This window comes from Doryrhamphus excisus, linkage group LG12 (assembly GCF_037039965.1).
Source record: "Doryrhamphus excisus strain RoL-2023G ecotype Guam linkage group LG12, RoL_Dexc_Guam_v1.1, whole genome shotgun sequence".
Taxonomy (NCBI): Eukaryota; Metazoa; Chordata; class Actinopteri; order Syngnathiformes; family Syngnathidae; genus Doryrhamphus; species Doryrhamphus excisus.
The window spans coordinates 3,395,371-3,412,584 of NC_136368.1; the positions used below are offsets into that span (position 1 = coordinate 3,395,371).

General features: G+C 40.5%; 2 protein-coding genes across 2 annotated transcripts; one reads left to right on the forward strand and one right to left on the reverse strand.

Annotated features, from left to right (window-relative positions):
• The first annotated feature begins 1,101 nt into the window (after positions 1 to 1,101).
• Positions 1,102 to 4,520, forward strand: dlx1a (distal-less homeobox 1a). Its single transcript, XM_058082622.2, has 4 exons — positions 1,102 to 1,821; positions 2,478 to 3,061; positions 3,257 to 3,456; positions 4,034 to 4,520. The coding sequence occupies exons 2-4, from the start codon at positions 2,551 to 2,553 to the stop codon at positions 4,286 to 4,288; spliced, it is 966 nt and encodes a 321-aa protein (XP_057938605.1). The 5' UTR covers positions 1,102 to 1,821; positions 2,478 to 2,550; the 3' UTR covers positions 4,289 to 4,520.
• A 4,520-nt stretch (positions 4,521 to 9,040) lies between these two features.
• On the reverse strand, positions 9,041 to 10,792 carry dlx2a (distal-less homeobox 2a). The gene is made up of 3 exons (XM_058082624.2): positions 10,347 to 10,792; positions 10,087 to 10,271; positions 9,041 to 10,017 (listed from the first exon to the last, which is right to left on the reverse strand). The coding sequence occupies exons 1-3, from the start codon at positions 10,663 to 10,665 to the stop codon at positions 9,667 to 9,669; spliced, it is 855 nt and encodes a 284-aa protein (XP_057938607.2). The 5' UTR covers positions 10,666 to 10,792; the 3' UTR covers positions 9,041 to 9,666.
• Between the last annotated feature and the right edge of the window lie 6,422 nt (positions 10,793 to 17,214).

Consider the following 17,214-nt stretch of genomic DNA (forward strand, 5'->3'; position numbering starts at 1 on the left):
CAAAGTGGGACCGTGCATAACCCATATGAGCTCTAACCATACCATAACCCTCCAACTACCAAGTAGTATACTACCATTGTTTCACCTTCCACCATGACCTTGAAAAAGCGTGTATACTTGCAGCTAATTTGTGGCCTTGAAATTCAATTACCATCATTTCATATCACTATGCCTCTAATATCATTTTTTAAGTACTGGGTGTGCACAACCCATGTGCACCACAGTTTGGAAACCCATGAACTACAACATTCTGAACCAGGAACTGTGAACTTGTCACTTTGAGCCTTAAAATGTAACTTTTTTAAATGAGGGATGCCATATTACATTCAATTTTCCAAAAATACAACTTTAAAATAATAACCTTATGCTACTAAAATGTATTTTTCCTCATATTATGACATTATGAGGTAAAACTGTGTTGTTTAGACCAGGGTTGTCCAAAGTATAATACAATTTATGGCAGCAAAAAAAGGTCAAATCAGCCATAATTAAACATAAAATATTGTGCTCTAACAAGAGTCGTAATTTATCAAGAATAACATTGCAATATTATTCTGCTAAAATTACAACTCTTGTTACTTTATTCAAATAAAGTCAAAATATTAAGAGAAAATTGAGTTTGTAATATTGTATTGTAATATTAATCTCATCTTGTTACTTTTTTCTTTTAATATTCTTGTCTTCATTTCCTTAAAATGACTGCTGATATTTTGTTATTGTTTATAATTATCTTTTAAAGCATGTACTTTGCACACACCTGGTCTAACAGTGCCATTTAAAGCTGCACCTGTGCGCATGCGTATTAAGTGTTCAATCTGGGCATGCGCGAGGATGGCCGTGTAAACAACAATGTCGCCTGGTAGATTTCGTACTTTTAAAGCTTCTCCGTCAAAGTGTACATTTACTGCATTTCTACCATGTCTAGCAGAGTGTCATTCTTTACTAAAGTCTTCATTGACATATCACAAATACATATTTAATCCACTTTAAAGGACAGTTTAGTGTTGAAGGGTGAGCAGTTAGCTAAAGTAGCTATCGATAGTGTTGCCACGTAAAAGACCCTCAAATTACGTTTTACAGGTTCCAAATCCACTGAGACATTCAATTCACTGCCTGCTGCTGTACAGAAAACCCACCAAATTAGCTTTCATATCATTAGTGTCACCACTTTATTATTTTACAATTTCCCACACTGCTTGTGTGAGCAGCTCCAGTTTGTGGATACTGTAATCGTGGGAAAATAATGACAGTTATCAGTCGCACCCACCAAGTGCCCATAAAAATGCGTCCTCTGTTCTGGAAGATGATAATTATTGGTTGTACCACCATTATCATTGTTGATAGAGGAAGTCTTGAAGCATTTTTTCCCCCCACTAAAGTAATAATCCCGGGGAAATCGCTTCAAATTGGCCTATTTTAGGGAGAGGGGGTGGGCAGCAAGGGGACCACTTTTGGTTATATTTGAGAGATTCTTTAAATTCGGGGAGCACACTGGTATCTGTGCACATCATGCTCTCACTCTTTTTTTTTTTTTTTTTGCAACTTGCTGGTTCTTATTTGAGCTCAATGATGTAATTGGGCTGCTAATGACAGCGCGGGAATGTAATGAGTTATTCAGGTGGGAGATGGAGGCAGCAGAAGCCTGGCGATGCTTCTTCGGCTCTGTGCACCTCTGCAGCCTGCAAGACGAGCCCAAAAATGAGCAACTCCTCCCGGATACACTTTGATTCTTCTTCTTCGTCGTCTTCTTCTTCTTCGTCTTCTTCATGTCAAAGCACGTGCATCCTCTCTGCGTGGACTCATCCCTTCATGTTCTCCCCAGTAAGTCCTTTCTTGACGACGTTTGGTGACATTTATTTGTATTTTCATACACGCGCGTGATTAATGCTGCAACTTTGAGGGGTAATTACGGTACTCCTTGTTGGGCTCGTGCATGCACGGGAGCCTGCATGGCCGCACCCCTCCTCCATCCTTCTCCATGTGTCCTCATCAAAAAAGGTTTCTGTGCCACATACAAAAAAAAGCAGACGATGAAAAAATCTGCAGGCAAAAAATGAACAAAATTAAAATATTTTTTTTAAATTAAAAAAAAGAATCTATTATAGCCTGAGATGCAGGCTGCTGCAGGTGGAAGTGGTAAACACATGACTAATTACTGGCATGCTTATGAAAATTGGACTGTGTGTTATGCTAATAAAGCACATTGGGAGCTTTAATTAAAGTGACTTTCATCAAACCGGTCAGCAGCTTCGAGAGACCGGAAATCGTTGTATTTATAAATATAAAAGCACACATTCTTTTAAAAATACATATTTTACCGAGCAATTTTTGCATATGTTTATTGCATAAGTGGTTTATATCATGTGATGATATAACAGTTTATATGTTCCCACACAGCAATAATCATAATGTGTCATTATTAACGGTGCTGTTAATGATCATTTGGACCTGAGAGTCTGTGCTCTTTCTCCCCTTAGCAGGTTGCTCAGAGCCAGACGGGCCAATTGGCTGGCCTCGTGGAGCGAGTGGACCAATCAGCGGCTGCCATTGATGAATATTCATGAGTGCCAGATTCAAACCTTTGGGGGAGTTTATCTCGGTCTCCAGCATCATACCTGGGACTTTTCACGGACACAAACTGCATTTTCTTATGAATGGACGGAGAAAAAAGCGGTTCGACTTAAATTGGGAGCCCTCCTGGTCTGGACTCAAACAAGAAAAGCCGGAGGAGGACGGGAGCCGCCGGAAGAGATGACAATGACTACCATCCCAGAAAGTCTGAACAGTCCCTCCTCGGGAAAAAGCGTTTTCATGGAGTTTGGACCTCCGAGTCAACAAATGTCTCCATCCTCCATGTCCCACGGACACTACCCGGTGCACTGTTTACATTCTGCGGGCCACGGCCAGCACGACAGCTATAGCCCGGGCCCGAACTTCCCCCGAACCCTTGCCTACCCGTACATCAACTCGGTGGGCAACCATTCCAGCAGCCCGTACCTCGGAACGGTCCAAACGTACCAGAACAGCACGGCACTGCCTCAGACCCGGTTAGAGGATTCAGGTAAGACTCTGGGCTGCGAAATGCAGCAACCACATGTTGCATTGATCATTATTTATTGCGTAACACCATAAACAATGTTTGCAATTAAGGGTAATTACTGACAAAGTAGACGCTGTAAAACTTGGGCTTCTATTGGCTGCTTGCCTCCACATTCATTCATGCATTCTTTTTTTTATTTTCAATAATCTCTCACAGCACCGGAAGCAGGCAAGAACACGGTGGTGGAAGGCGGAGAGGTTCGCTTCAACGGGAAAGGGAAGAAGATCCGAAAGCCCAGAACCATCTACTCCAGTTTACAACTTCAAGCCCTCAACAGAAGATTTCAGCAAACACAATATTTGGCCTTACCGGAAAGAGCCGAGCTCGCAGCGTCTCTCGGACTCACGCAGACGCAGGCAAGTTCAATAATCATCAGAAATATTATCCTTATTAATATTGATCTCACAAAACAATCCTTACAATCGTTTTATTGTGCATATTATAATATGGATTTCAATCATATTCATTTGTGTGTTTTTATTCATATTTTTATACAATAAACATTTTTTTTAACATTTCAAACACCAGGGATATTATTGAAATAAGAGAAAATTTATTTTAAATGAATCGCTGCCATTGTTCCTGCTTACTATTATTATTATTGTTGTTGTTATTATTATTATTATTATTATATTGATATTAATATTATTGTTGTTGTTGTATAGGCAACCTTGAAAAAGCCATCAGAAAAACATTTTGTTTATTTGATCGAAAGTGATATGATTCCAATCAGGGGAAATAAAATGATTATTATTGTGTACCTCACCAAAATAATCAAAAATAATTATTTTTAATTCACATATTCTGTATTGATTTCCATTTTTTGTATTATTGAAAATGTATAATATAATACGGATGGGTTGCCTATGCACGTGCCAAGCGTAAAATGTGAAAAATGTCACTTCCTTGAACCGGATGTCATTTTGTTTACAGGTGAAGATTTGGTTTCAAAATAAGAGGTCGAAGTTCAAGAAACTGATGAAGCAGGGCGGGGGCACCATTGACACGAACGCTTTGGCCAGTGGCCGTGGACTATCCAGCGGTTCCCCCACCGTGTCTCCAGTGTGGAGCACGCCGACCGCAGTGAAGACGTCGGTGGGCACTAGCGGGTCTTACATCCCGGCCTACACGTCGTGGTACCCCGGTACGCACCAGGAGTCTATGCAACAGTCCGCCCAGCTCATGTGAACTCACACGTCGACCACCTGAGTCTGGGGGTGGGGGGTAAGGGGGGGGGGGGTGTTGGAGTGGTCACGTGATGATGCACAACACCGAACCAGAGCTTGAACGAGGATCATTTCCTATTTTTTTGGCTGCTCCTTATCATCTATTCTTCTATTTTTCATCATATTTGTCCGAGAAATGCTGTTTTTTTTTACGCAGCAGGCTACAATAAATCACTGGTTTGTTTCTTACGTTACCATGGTGATGACTTTGCATCCACGAGGAGACTCCCCCTTGCACCAAATATTGATCATATTAACGGACCTGTTATCATAGAGCCTATTGTACAAACCCCTCCAATTGCTGTTTGTGTGCTGATTATTTAAGTTAAATTATATTTTTGGTTAAATTGAGGCCAGTATTGTGTTGATTTGTGTGTTAAAATGAGACAACGTTGTGTTGTTGTTGCTGCACTAATGCTATTTTCTGCTTGCAATGGCCACATGTGAAGAGAAAAGGGAAAAAGGCCTGGCAGCACCACCAACAAAAGCACCCCCCCCCCCAAAAAAAAAAAAAATGAGACAAGCAGCTCATTTTTTTGTCACTGTATTTTGTATATATTTTTTTTAAAGAAAGAAACCAACATGTTTTGTGCTTTACTGGCTGTGAAAGGTTTTAGGCTTGCTGTACGTGTTTTAGTCCACATAGAAAAGATTTAGTTTTGTATTCTTTAATTTATTGGCTCTATATGTACATAATGTGCACACTTTGACAAAGCAGTAAAAGGATTTAAATTATGTGAAGAAGCTTGTGTGAGATGCACTCTTTCAGACACTAACAATGACTGCATGCATGATGGAATGTTAGTGTTTTATCACATGAAATTAATTATTATATGACTGTTGACTGTCACTGTGAAAGGGCACTGGTTTTATTATTCTATGCGGAAGACAAACCAAAGGAAATACAAGAAGCCACTTTTTAGATCACAAACTCTCCCTAAAAGCACCACGACTTTCACAATGCAAAAGCACATCAAATCATGTAGAAATAATAATGCTATTTATCATACATTATCACTAAAGTAGACCTTCAACCTCTTGGCCCACCTGGTTTATATTCATTGTATAACTCTTCAAATCATATGGGGCGTTCAAATGTCATGGATACGCTAGATATAACAACAACAAATTAAGCATAATCAAAATTAAGATATTACTATTTATATATAAGTATCTTTTAAAATAATATTATATGCTATTATGCATTTTTGTGTTTTTTTTAATTCCCTGACAATAACAATACATTGTCATGTAGATATTATTATACAGTAATATGTTTTTTTGATCAACAGAGAATAGTCCTATACAAATAAATAAACAATATGTGACGTAAAAATTAAGTAAATTCTGAAATAATTAGTACATCAATTGCAATTACATGAAAATATATTATTATTATTATTGTTGTTGTTATTATTATTATTGTTGTTATTATTATTATTATTATTATTATCATACGGTCTTTTTGTTGCAGTTTTTTGTCGACAAATTCACAAGACGTGTATAATAAATAAAAATGAAAGGGAATAAAATAAATATATCTAGCCTGATCATTGTTACTATAATCATGACTTTTCTATGACTTTTTTTTTAGATATTTATATTATATTTTTATATTATACAAGAGTGACCTTATGAAATATATCAAATATATATCCATTATGTAGACACATATTAGGTAAAGATAAAGAACTATTTTATAAGAAAATCAACTTGATAATAAAATATGCTTTAAGTGTTATATTTGCAATTCGCAGACACACATCTAATTATCATTTATGCTGATATTTTTTCTCCTTTTCACAAAACTTGTGTGTCCTAAATGTGCACAGCGCGCCCCCGCTTGACAATGGACGTGTGTTCCGATGGCACCAAGAATTGTTCTGTTGTGTGCAACATAAATTCGCCTACTTCTGGACCCAGAAAGGCGCAGCTGCTCATCCAAGAGGGTCAGCGTTATTTCGTTGTATTCTCTCCTTGATTATACGAGCCGAGCCCATCAAACCCGCCATAATTACTGTCATTTCGCCCTTATTTATTCTAATGCAGTTCCCTTCTCTGGTGTAATTATGAGCAATTTCTCTCCCCTCTCTCGCTCTCTTTCGCTGCCTTTCTCTCGGAGGATCTTTTTTGGCGCTGACAAAGGAGACCCCAGCTCTGAAAGAAATGTGCCTGCTGCAAAAAGCAGGAGGAGGAAAAAAAAAATGGCGAAATAGGTGAGCTGCCACTCCGTCAGGAGGGCCGGCATTGGACGTGTGCGGTGTGAGCTGCTGCAAATTGCTTGCAGGTGGAGGATGCAAGCACACGCACACACATATACACGCACACGCATATATGTCATGGCTTGGAAAAAGTACATTTTGATATTTTGCAGTGAGAAATAAACGCATGCATGATCGATATGAGATAACCCACCTTTAAGCTGCAAGTGACAGGCAAAAACACCCTAAAAATACTCCAAAAAATAATAATAATAAATCCAATATGCATGTCGTGGTGTCAGCTCCTTGCAGCAGAGATCCGAATATGACTGAAAATATCTGCTTTATTCCGGCTCTTTATAGCAGATGGGGAGAAAAATGCAGATTATTAGCATAAATGTTTACTCCTCATTACGCTGATGACATTGTGCACTCGAGGTCTTCATAATCTTTGCGGGGGGGGGGGGGGGGGGGTGGGTGGCTGTGGTGGGGAAATTATGAGTAATTTTTTTTCCCCCCCTGAAAAATTTAAAGCAGCAGTTACGGTGCAATTCAGGCTAATTCCGCGTAGGCTGCACCGCGGATATAATTACGCCTGCAAGTCAAGCTGCTGGGCTTAAAAAAGCTCTAGTACGTAGCCGCTGGTATTGCAGTGATTTATTATTATTGTGTGCATCGCAGAATGTTGAATGTCGGATTGTCTTGAGTTAAATGACACCCCATATTATCAGGGCTTAAATTCTATTAGTAATTGCATGTTTTCAGGAGAAATGAGCGTGCGTGTGGCATTTTGTGGCAAGTTGCTGTGGAGAAACGTGGAAAAAAAAACGCACGGCCACAACTTTAGGTACACCTGCAGCAGAATACTTCGTCATCGGTATTGGCAGGCAAGTGGATACAAATATTAGAAACAGCTCCATACATTTACATCACAGTATATAATGTCAGTGTCCATCAGAATGAACACTAGTATCTTGGACCCACGCATGTGCTATGTGTTCCTCCACAAAAACATCTGTGTCAAGTATGGATGTGATATTAAGATAGAAATGCATGATGGGAGGTGACCACAATGTATCCCACGGGGCATGGCCTAATGATGTAAAAAAAAGGTGCATTTTTCTGGTGATACATATGTATTTTATTATTCTATTGTGCAAATAATAAACATATATTATACATAAATAGCTTTATGGCAGTTTGACTAGGTTTCATATGTGTTCTTTGACATCTTGCGCATGGAATTGACCAACCGATAGTTAATAAGATTCCATAATGATAATAATGAGTAATATATGAATGTGTGTAAACAAATGATGCCTGAAATTAAAATTCCATGACCTTGCATCTCCAATTGTTATTATTTTAATCCAAAAGACGTGGCCTTAGATTTAGCATCTTTTAATCCCAAACTTCCTTGCATTGAGGGCAGCTTGACACTGAATATGTTGCATATGAATATAATATAGTAATATCATAACAACCCTGTCCTGGTGTTTCATGTGTTTTATTAACAAATTGATGGAGAACTTGATTTGATAAGTCAAGGTGACAGGCAGAGGTGTGATTTTTATACCCACGTTGTTGCATGATGATATAATAATAATAATAATAATATTATATATAATTATGTTCAAAATGTTTATCACTTCAACTATTTTTACGATTTACCAAGAAAGATGAAGTAATGGGTTGAAGTGTGTGTGTGTGTTTGTCAATTTAATATGCTCTTAATATGAGAGTGCCATAAATTTGCAAGCAAAATATAGAAAATGTGCAAAATCAGCTACAATTAATAATTTCAATAAAAAAACATTCTGCTTCTTATTTGAAACCAATAACTTTTATATGCCTACTTTTAAAATGTAGATTTAAGTGTAGTTTGTGCACACCTGGTGGTAAAAAGGACGGTAAAAAAAATGAGGATGTGACCAAGTGTACCTGTTGATTTGTCCTAATGAAATATCATGACAATACTACTATACGTCACTATACTACCAGGAGAACCAGAGTATAGAGCGGGAGGAGACACCTGCTGTGGCCGAGTAAGGTGCACTGTATTCGGACACACGCTGTGAACAGACGGTGTGACGCCACGGAGGTTTTTGGGAAACATTTTTGCACTTTTTAAACTCCAGGTTTCAGTTTTTTTTTGTGTCCTCCACCCCCCCCCCCCCCCCCCCCCCCATTCACTGAGGGTTTGGTACAATTAACAGTAAAAATGTTTGTTTCCAAGTGAGCAGTTACAGGCAGTTGACTCTGAAAATGGGAGGGCTTGATTCGCTCACCCTCACAGTCCAGGTAACCTTGCCTCACTGGAGCGTTTTTTAGTGATCCTGGGCTAATTTTACCCAGTTTGTCAATTTGAACATTCCAATTTTAGCACCACCTCTTAATATGTGTCCCTCTAAAGTTGCAATCAGCAAATAGAAAATGTGCAACAACAGCTGGAATGAATAATAACAATAACATGTTGCATTCAATGGCTTTTAAAGAAAAAAGGCAAGCGAGCATTCACAGAAAACGTTTTTATTTAAATAACCATATATGAAGCACTGCTAAAAAATAAATAGGACAAAAACACAATTCATCAATTCAGGGTGATACAAGTCAATCAAATGCATAACAATCAGTAGCTTGCGGTGGTAAATGACTTTTTTTTGCACCTTTTAAAAAAAGAATCGTCATTAAAATGGATCCAAAAAAAAATAATACTAATATTTACAGACGTGCAGACACTTACCCACCCTCACGGCAATGAAGGTAAAATCTGTTTTAATATTTAATCACACAACATAATGATGAGGCCATGTGGAAAAAGGCACGATACAGTTGACTTGTGCTACATCACTGACGGGCGAGGTTTGGATTTTTGCAGGAGGGGGAAAAAAAGTATAATCATCATCACAATAATAATAATAATATCATAGTGGTTCATTCATTTATCCCTGGAAAATAAATAAATAGAAAAATAAGTGATAAAAATGTGGCTCTTTGTTGCCAAAAAGCTGGCGAAGGTCCATGTTTTGGCTCCAACAAGATGCTTCCGCGCGTAAAAGTAGGGCACACACACTCACAGATCAGCCTTTAAAAAAAAACGACGATTTTCCTAATTTCCTCACCAGAGTCCTGCGTCGTCTCAGAATATCGTCCCGGCACTGATGACGGGGTTGTGGTGGAGCAGGGGGGGCTGTAGATGGCTGCCAGAGTTCGTGTTGGAGTACCAGGAGTAGTTGGCCAAAAACGAAGAAGAAGAAGAAGAAGAAGAGGAGGACGAGGAGGAGGATGATGGCGCGCCGCTGACGGGCGGACTGTTGCTGTTTGGCGCTAACGTGGAGCTCAGGCCTTGAGTCTGTGGAAAATCCCAGGCGCTCGGCGGGGTCGTGCACGGCGGGGACTCGCTGGTGGGTACGTGCTGCTCCGGGGGGATTTCTCCGTTTTTCCACAGCTTCTTGAACTTGGAGCGCCGGTTTTGAAACCAGATTTTCACCTAAAAGGGGAGCACGACGAAGACGTTACGGGGCTGATTCCACGCGGTTGGTGCTTTTTTGAGACCCACCTGTGTCTGCGTGAGGCCCAGAGAGGCTGCCAGCTCGGCCCGCTCAGGCAGAGCCAAGTACTGGGTCTTCTGGAACCTCCTCTGGAGGGCGGCCAGTTGGAAGCTGGAATAAATGGTTCGAGGTTTTCTGACCTTCTTTGGTTTTCCGTTTACCATCCGGATTTCTGGCTCGCTTTCTTCTTTCTCTGCAACGAAATTACGCACATTTACGCATGTGCGTAATTTGTAGGAACAAGAACAAAATGAAGCTTATTCCATACCTGTCTCAGCAGGAGTGGGTGAGGAGTTGGGTCCGTAAGAGCTGTACCCCCCGTAGGATGCGTTGAAGCCCGCCATGTCGTAAGATTTCGGGTTGTACTGCACCGCACCACTGCTGTGGTACTGGAAGGACCCCATGGGTCCAAAGGGGGATCCGGCGCATGAGTGTCCGGGCTGCGGACTGTGGTAGTAGCTGCTGTCCGTGGCCGTGGACACAGGCAAGGTCGGGGACTCCTGCGACTTGTGCAAGCTGTGGTAGCTGCTGGAGGTCATCTGGTTGGAGTGCATATCGGGGCTAAGGCTCTCAAAAACTCCTGTCATCTTCCTGGCCTCGTGGATTTAGTCGTGGAAGCTTTGCAAAGTCGCGTCTACTTCTAGTTGGGGGGAAAGCATCCCCGTGTGAAACAGAGAAGAGAAGAGATGTTTCCTTCCACGCTGGCCTGTGATTATCTGTCACGGTCTGCGCAAGGAGAGCCTTTATGAGGGCGTGTGTGCGCGTCAGGCAACCAATGACTACGAGCGACAGCACTGACTACTTCCTGCTGCTTTCTCCCTCCATTTTTTTTGTTTCACGTCTCCAAAGAAGCAGAAAAAAGGAGCCCTTTATCACGTCAAAGCTGCAGGCCCACTCCGGCTCGGTCTATTCCCACAGCTTGTCTTCAAATACGATGTTTCAAAAGGGAACAAAATCTCAAAATAACAGCGTACAAGCTCATTATAAGAAGACTTACGTTTATTTTGCAAAATAAAGAATGGGCATTAAACATTTTTTTAAACATTCAAAACAATACGGTGATGGAGCATGAGGACAGATTTTCAAGTGCAATAGCGCCTCTATGTGGCAACAAACGGCACTGCAGTCTTGTTATTGTTGGCTTACATTTTGGTTACTTCCAGCATAAAAAGAAAAGGAGGTGTTGATATAGCTTTTGCAGGACGAAATTTAAAAAAATGTGAAAATGAAGAATAAAAATAAGATTCAAATGTAATAAAATAGAAATCATAACTACAAATATGAATAAATAGGATGAAATTTAGTGGAGATATTAAATAGGAGAAAATCCATAATATTGAGGCTAAACATATGAGGTTGGGCAACATAACCTGACCAATTTATATCTTATTTAATATATAGTTTAATTGCTTTAATCAATTAAATGTATAAACTTGTTCATTTGATGTATTTCATACATTTCATAACTCTACGGATAACCTATCCTAGTGATTCCAGGGTGTGCTGGCCCAAGATTTGAATCACCTTGTTCTTGACAAAATAGCAAGTATTGACATGCGATACTGTTTGTGGCCACTAGGTGGCAGCAGATCTCTCGGCAACAAAACGACCTCCACCATGAAGTTCTTTTTTTTTTGGTTATCAAGACGTTTCTACTACCAATCAAAATGCACAAAATGTATGTATGTATACATAGAGGAAAGTGCTACCATGGAAAGTATTAGCATGCTAATGTTAGTATGTTACAGTTGATAACATGGTAATATTAGCATGTCTGCATTGTAAGCCATTTTCATTGGCAGATTTAGCGCTATCATGCTAGGTTTTGCATGCTAATGTCAGTATTGCTAACATGCTAACACAAGCATAGTAAGATTTTAGCGGTTTTCATGAGTAGAACCTTATGTAAACTATCATGCTAGGTGTTGAGCATAGTAGCATTTTTTGACATTTTCCTATGTATAAACACACTTAAATGTTAGCATAGTAGGATTTTAGCTGTTTCTGTGCTATCACGCTTGGCGTCGTTCGTTTTACATTTCAGCACATTCCGGTGTCATTTCATACTCTTACATTCAATCTGCATTAGAATATCCGTGTGTTCCACCTCAGTTCCGTATTTTCATCAGCTTAAGCATTCACGTGCGACGTCTTCTGACGTTGCCATCATCGAGTTAATAGTAAGAATTTTAAAATGCGTGTGAGAAGATGTCTTTGGTGAAAAAAATCCAGCATGACTGCGAGTTTGTTGTGTTGTTGATGTTAGTGAATGAGATAAAGGTTGCTAGTGGGAGGAAGATGAGCCTGCAATTACAGTAGTGCATTAGTCATTAGCGCCATTCAGCATTGTGTCGAAGAGTTAAGACAATTGGATCATCTTCTTCATTTGAATAACACCGCAAAAAGCCTAGAGCAGTTGTTTTTCTTATAGTTTAGAGTCGGCGATTGAAATGTTCTCATAGTTCATAGTTGCAATGTGTGTTTGTGTGTGTGTGCAGTATTGTTATGACTGAAAAGCTCCAGCCAATATAGGACTGCTCATTAGCAGAGCAGGGATCCTCATTCAATTCAGGCCCGATTCATCCGGATGGATCTTCTTTAAGCACGGTAAAATATTAGAAACACCTCTCAGTATGATGCAACGCTAGTTCTATATCTCTCCAATTCAAATATTCACAGACAAAGTCAATAAAAAGTGTTCTCTATAATCCCATCCACTTTATTTTCAACAGCACATTTTATAAACACAGTTTCCAAATTGCTGCACACAATTCTAACAGTAATAAATAATAAAAGTATAAATAAAATAAATAAAATATCGCCCACTCTAAACTTCATGCTCTGAAACCCATTCTCAAAATATTAATCCTTTCAATACTTCGGTTATTTGAGGTAATGTTTGAAATATTGAGTGATAATGTTTTTTTTGTAAAATCGTAAAGTTCATTCTTACAGTAGTCGTTATATATAACTAAAAACACAATTTTCACATATTTTATATGTATATGTATATGTATTTATTTTTTCCACACCGTATGAATGGTTACAGACCCAGCCTGGCCCTTTAAGAAGAATTACATTGTGGGAAGGTGTGGTGTACTCTTTTGTCTGCACCGCCCATTGTTCTGATTGGCTGTAGACCATTGTCAATCACTTTCCTTCGTCTCTTCTGTTGTGATCATGACTGGCAAACTAGCTAACTTTGTGTGGTGCCTGCTAACTGCCAGTGCATGTTTATATTTAAACTAATGGTTTAATTATTTAATGTAATTACATTTTTTAAATGCCCAATTAAAGACAGTCTTCCTCTAAGCAAGCTGAAGTGCCTCCTCTGACCGTCTTGTGGGATAATACTAAACTTTGATGTCAAGTTAGCTTCGATGTTAGACGCCATTAGCATCCACAGCTTCGTACGGTAACTGAAAAAGCACTTGCTCAGTGAAGAGATGATTAGACCGTCTTTGCTGACCTCCTGCTGGGAGAAATGAAGCATTCATCGCCGTGCCAATGCTGCCTGCTCGTCAAATCCCATTACTACAACATTTCAGCTTTGGCTTCAAAGTTGAAAAGCCCCCACAAGGTAGCAGGAGGCGTCTTAGTGGTTCGTGCATTGTTCTTCATTACAGAGGCAGTCAGCAAAAAGGTTACTATTTCTCCCATTTAGCTGTCGTGCTTCTTGCAAAACGTGGAAACGAACCGGCGATTGTTCCTTGACCTCTTTGTTTGGGAAGTTGCCTATGTTGTGCGGAAAGGCCGGATGCGAGTGTGTCCGTGGAGCATGTGCTTCCTAACAATCAGTCACGGTGCATTATGCACTGAACACCGGTTATTTTTAGCTGCCAAAAGCCTGGCAGACAACAACAATTGGAAGGAAGCTGCAGGGAGCAGATGCAAAGGAACAGGTTGGAGGCGTTAGGTCACCATCAAGACCCTGATGGGAGGAATGGTGTCAGAGTAATGGCACTGATGTCAACCAAACTGCTCATGCAGAGGTGGCATCTGCAAATGGACGATAATAATCAACCAATATCACTAATTAATATAACATATTACATCAGAGATTCACAAATTGGAATTGTCATTAATTTATCCATTCATTCATTTTCTAAACATTTTTTTTTTAATATTTTATTATTATTTCTTTAAACAAATCTGTTTAAAATGACAAAATTGTGTTTTATTATTATATATAATGTATTTTATATGTGTTAGTATTTAAATAACATTGTATTTTAAGTACTATAAAATAAAATGTATATTTATTCATTAGATAAATTTATGAAGGAAACGTGGAAGCATTCATGCAATAAAATAATGCATAAATATCATTTGCACTAAATAAGAGCACAAAATCAGATCCTATATACCTATGGCTAAAATTCATTCATTTTCTACCGCTTTTTCCTCACGAGGGTTGCGGGGGGTGCTGGAGCCTATCCCAGCTGTCTTTGGGCGAGAGGCGGGGTACACCCTGGACTGGTGACCAGCCAATCACAGGGCACATATAGACAAACAACCATTCACACTCACATTCATACCTATGGACAATTTGGAATGGCCAATTAACCTAGCATGTTTTTGGAATGTGGGAGGAAACCGGAGTACCCGGAGAAAACCCACGCGTGCACGGGGAGAACATGCAAACTCCACACAGAGATGGCCGAGGGTGGAATTGAACCCTGGTCTCCTAGCTGTGAGGTCTGCGCGCTAACCACTAGACCGTCGTGCCGCCCAATGGCCAAAATATGGCTCAATATTACTTAAAAGAATTAGTTGTATGTGACAGATTTGAATATAATTTTTGAATGGCGTCGTTTGGATCCCGACCCACCAGCTGAGAACCTCTCTATTATTATATAGAAGGAGATGTTCTTATATTTTTTTCTAATATTATATTTCCATGTATATAACATAGCAATATTTATATATTATACAAATGTATTTTATACAATATGAAGCAGTCATTCCTTTGCTAATTTGGTGAAAGTAACTAGTAATTACTTTTCTAAAAGGAATTTTTCCAACATTGCATGATTATAGTTATGTGTTTTGATTAGACAATGTTAAATATGAAAAGCAAAAAACGATAATTGACTTTCCCGTGACAAGAAAACGAATCCCCCAAACTCCCTGCGTCATCAGCCTGCCTGAGAAAGAATGCCAGTGAGGTCTGCGAGGTCCTGCCCCCCCCCCATTGTTGAGCCGGTGGCATGGCACAGCTCCCCCTCCCCTCCATAAAATGGAAGGCCTTTGTCTGTGGGGGAAGGGGGGGGGGGGTGGAGAAGCAGATTTAGTGCGGATGGTCTCCCTACAAAGGAGCACGGCGCTGTCACAACAGGGGCGGGATCAGCTGCTCGCCCTGTGTCCTTTAACGCTGCACTGCACACGCTCACTCGGGCACACGGGACGCCAGTCACATTATGGGATGAGGCTATTTCCTGGAGACAGGGAGTTGCGCCCTCACTGCTTCGTATTTGCTCTGAATTTGGAGCCTGCGTCGGTGCATCCATCCAAGCGTGCATCCCTCCCTCCTGAGAACTATCCCACCCTCCATTTGTTTGTCCATCCTGCTCTTTGTCTTTTGTCACTTGCTTTCACTGCCCCACTGTTCTGGACCTTTGCTATTATTTTTATTTAGTATAGTATGTCAAGTAATACCAAACGTATAATAGAATACCATAGAATACAAAAACAAAAACAAGTCAAAGATCCTTTACGTGACAGGAGGTCTCTGCTCTCTGTAGGAATATGCCACAAAAATGTTAGTGAGTGAAGGCTCCGTATCGCCTTTGCCCAAATCGTACGTCTTTTGACTTTTTGGTTGTTGTTTCAGCTGACTTACAGACGTGTCTGTAGACTTTAACCAGCAGTTCCAAATGTTGAACCTATCCAGCCTGGCGGTTCTTGTGTGTTACTCTGGCGTTTCTTTGCCACTTTCAATGTCACTCGGACGGAAACCAACTGGTGTGGAAACTTTCATGGTTGTTCGACAGGCGGAAGTAAGACAGTAGTCCAAAACTGGAAAAATTCCAGTGGAATGGCCTGGTGTGGCTGGTCAAATATGGCCAGCACTGCAATTTCATGTGGCCCATGGAACTGAGCTCTCGCCACCTGCAGGTGGTCACCTGATCAACCATCAAGTCGACAATCGGACACAATAGAACCCTCCTTCCTCAGCTCCAGTTACGCCAACCTGCCCGGGGGCCGGCGTGACATGAAAGTGCTCTTTTGTGTGGCGGCCGGGACTCAGGTGAAGGCACTTACACACCTCTTTGCCTCCAGGGTAAGGCAAGCCAGCCACTACATTAGGCACACCCGTATAATGGAATGATGCACAATATTAGAAACAGCTCTCAGCATGAGCGGTTAGCACGCAGACCTTACAGCTAGGAGACCAGGGTTCAATTCCACCCTCGGCCATCTCTGTGTGGAGTTTGCATGTTCTCCCCGTGCATGCGTGGGTTTTCTCCGGGTACTCCGGTTTCCTCCCACATTCCAAAAACATGCTAGGCTAATTGACGACTCCAAATTGTCCATAGGTATGAATGTGAGTGTGAATGGTTGTTTGTCTATATGTGACCTGTGATTGGCTGGCCACCAGTGTACCCAGGGTGTACCCCACCTCTGACCCGAAGACAGCTGGGATAGGCTCCAGCACCCCCGCAACCCTCGTGAGGAAAAAGCGGTAGAAAATGAATGAACGAATGAAGATCATGACATCATGCAAGAGGCCTCTGATGTGTTTAAGTGCATCGATGTCAACAGAGATGGCATTCACGCATTTCACACAGGAACCGTGTGAGTCATTACCGCAATTAGGAATGTGGTACATAGACAATGGGAACATTGTTTACGTTGGGGCCTTCATATTGCACATTGTAGCAGATAAACTTCATAAAAAGTAGTTGGGAAAAAAAGTTGGGAAAAACTCTTCAAAAGTGCCAGCCTCTATCCAAACTGTACTTCAAACATAAACGATGATGAAAATCAGTGTAGTGTTAAACTCCTCCCATAAAGCACCCCCGCCCCCGTAGTGTGTGTTGCTTATTAATTCATCAGCATGGCAGCTGTTCCTGAGGGTTCACATTCATAATTGATGTGCCTTCTTCTCACTTCAATAATCATTCGTTTTCACT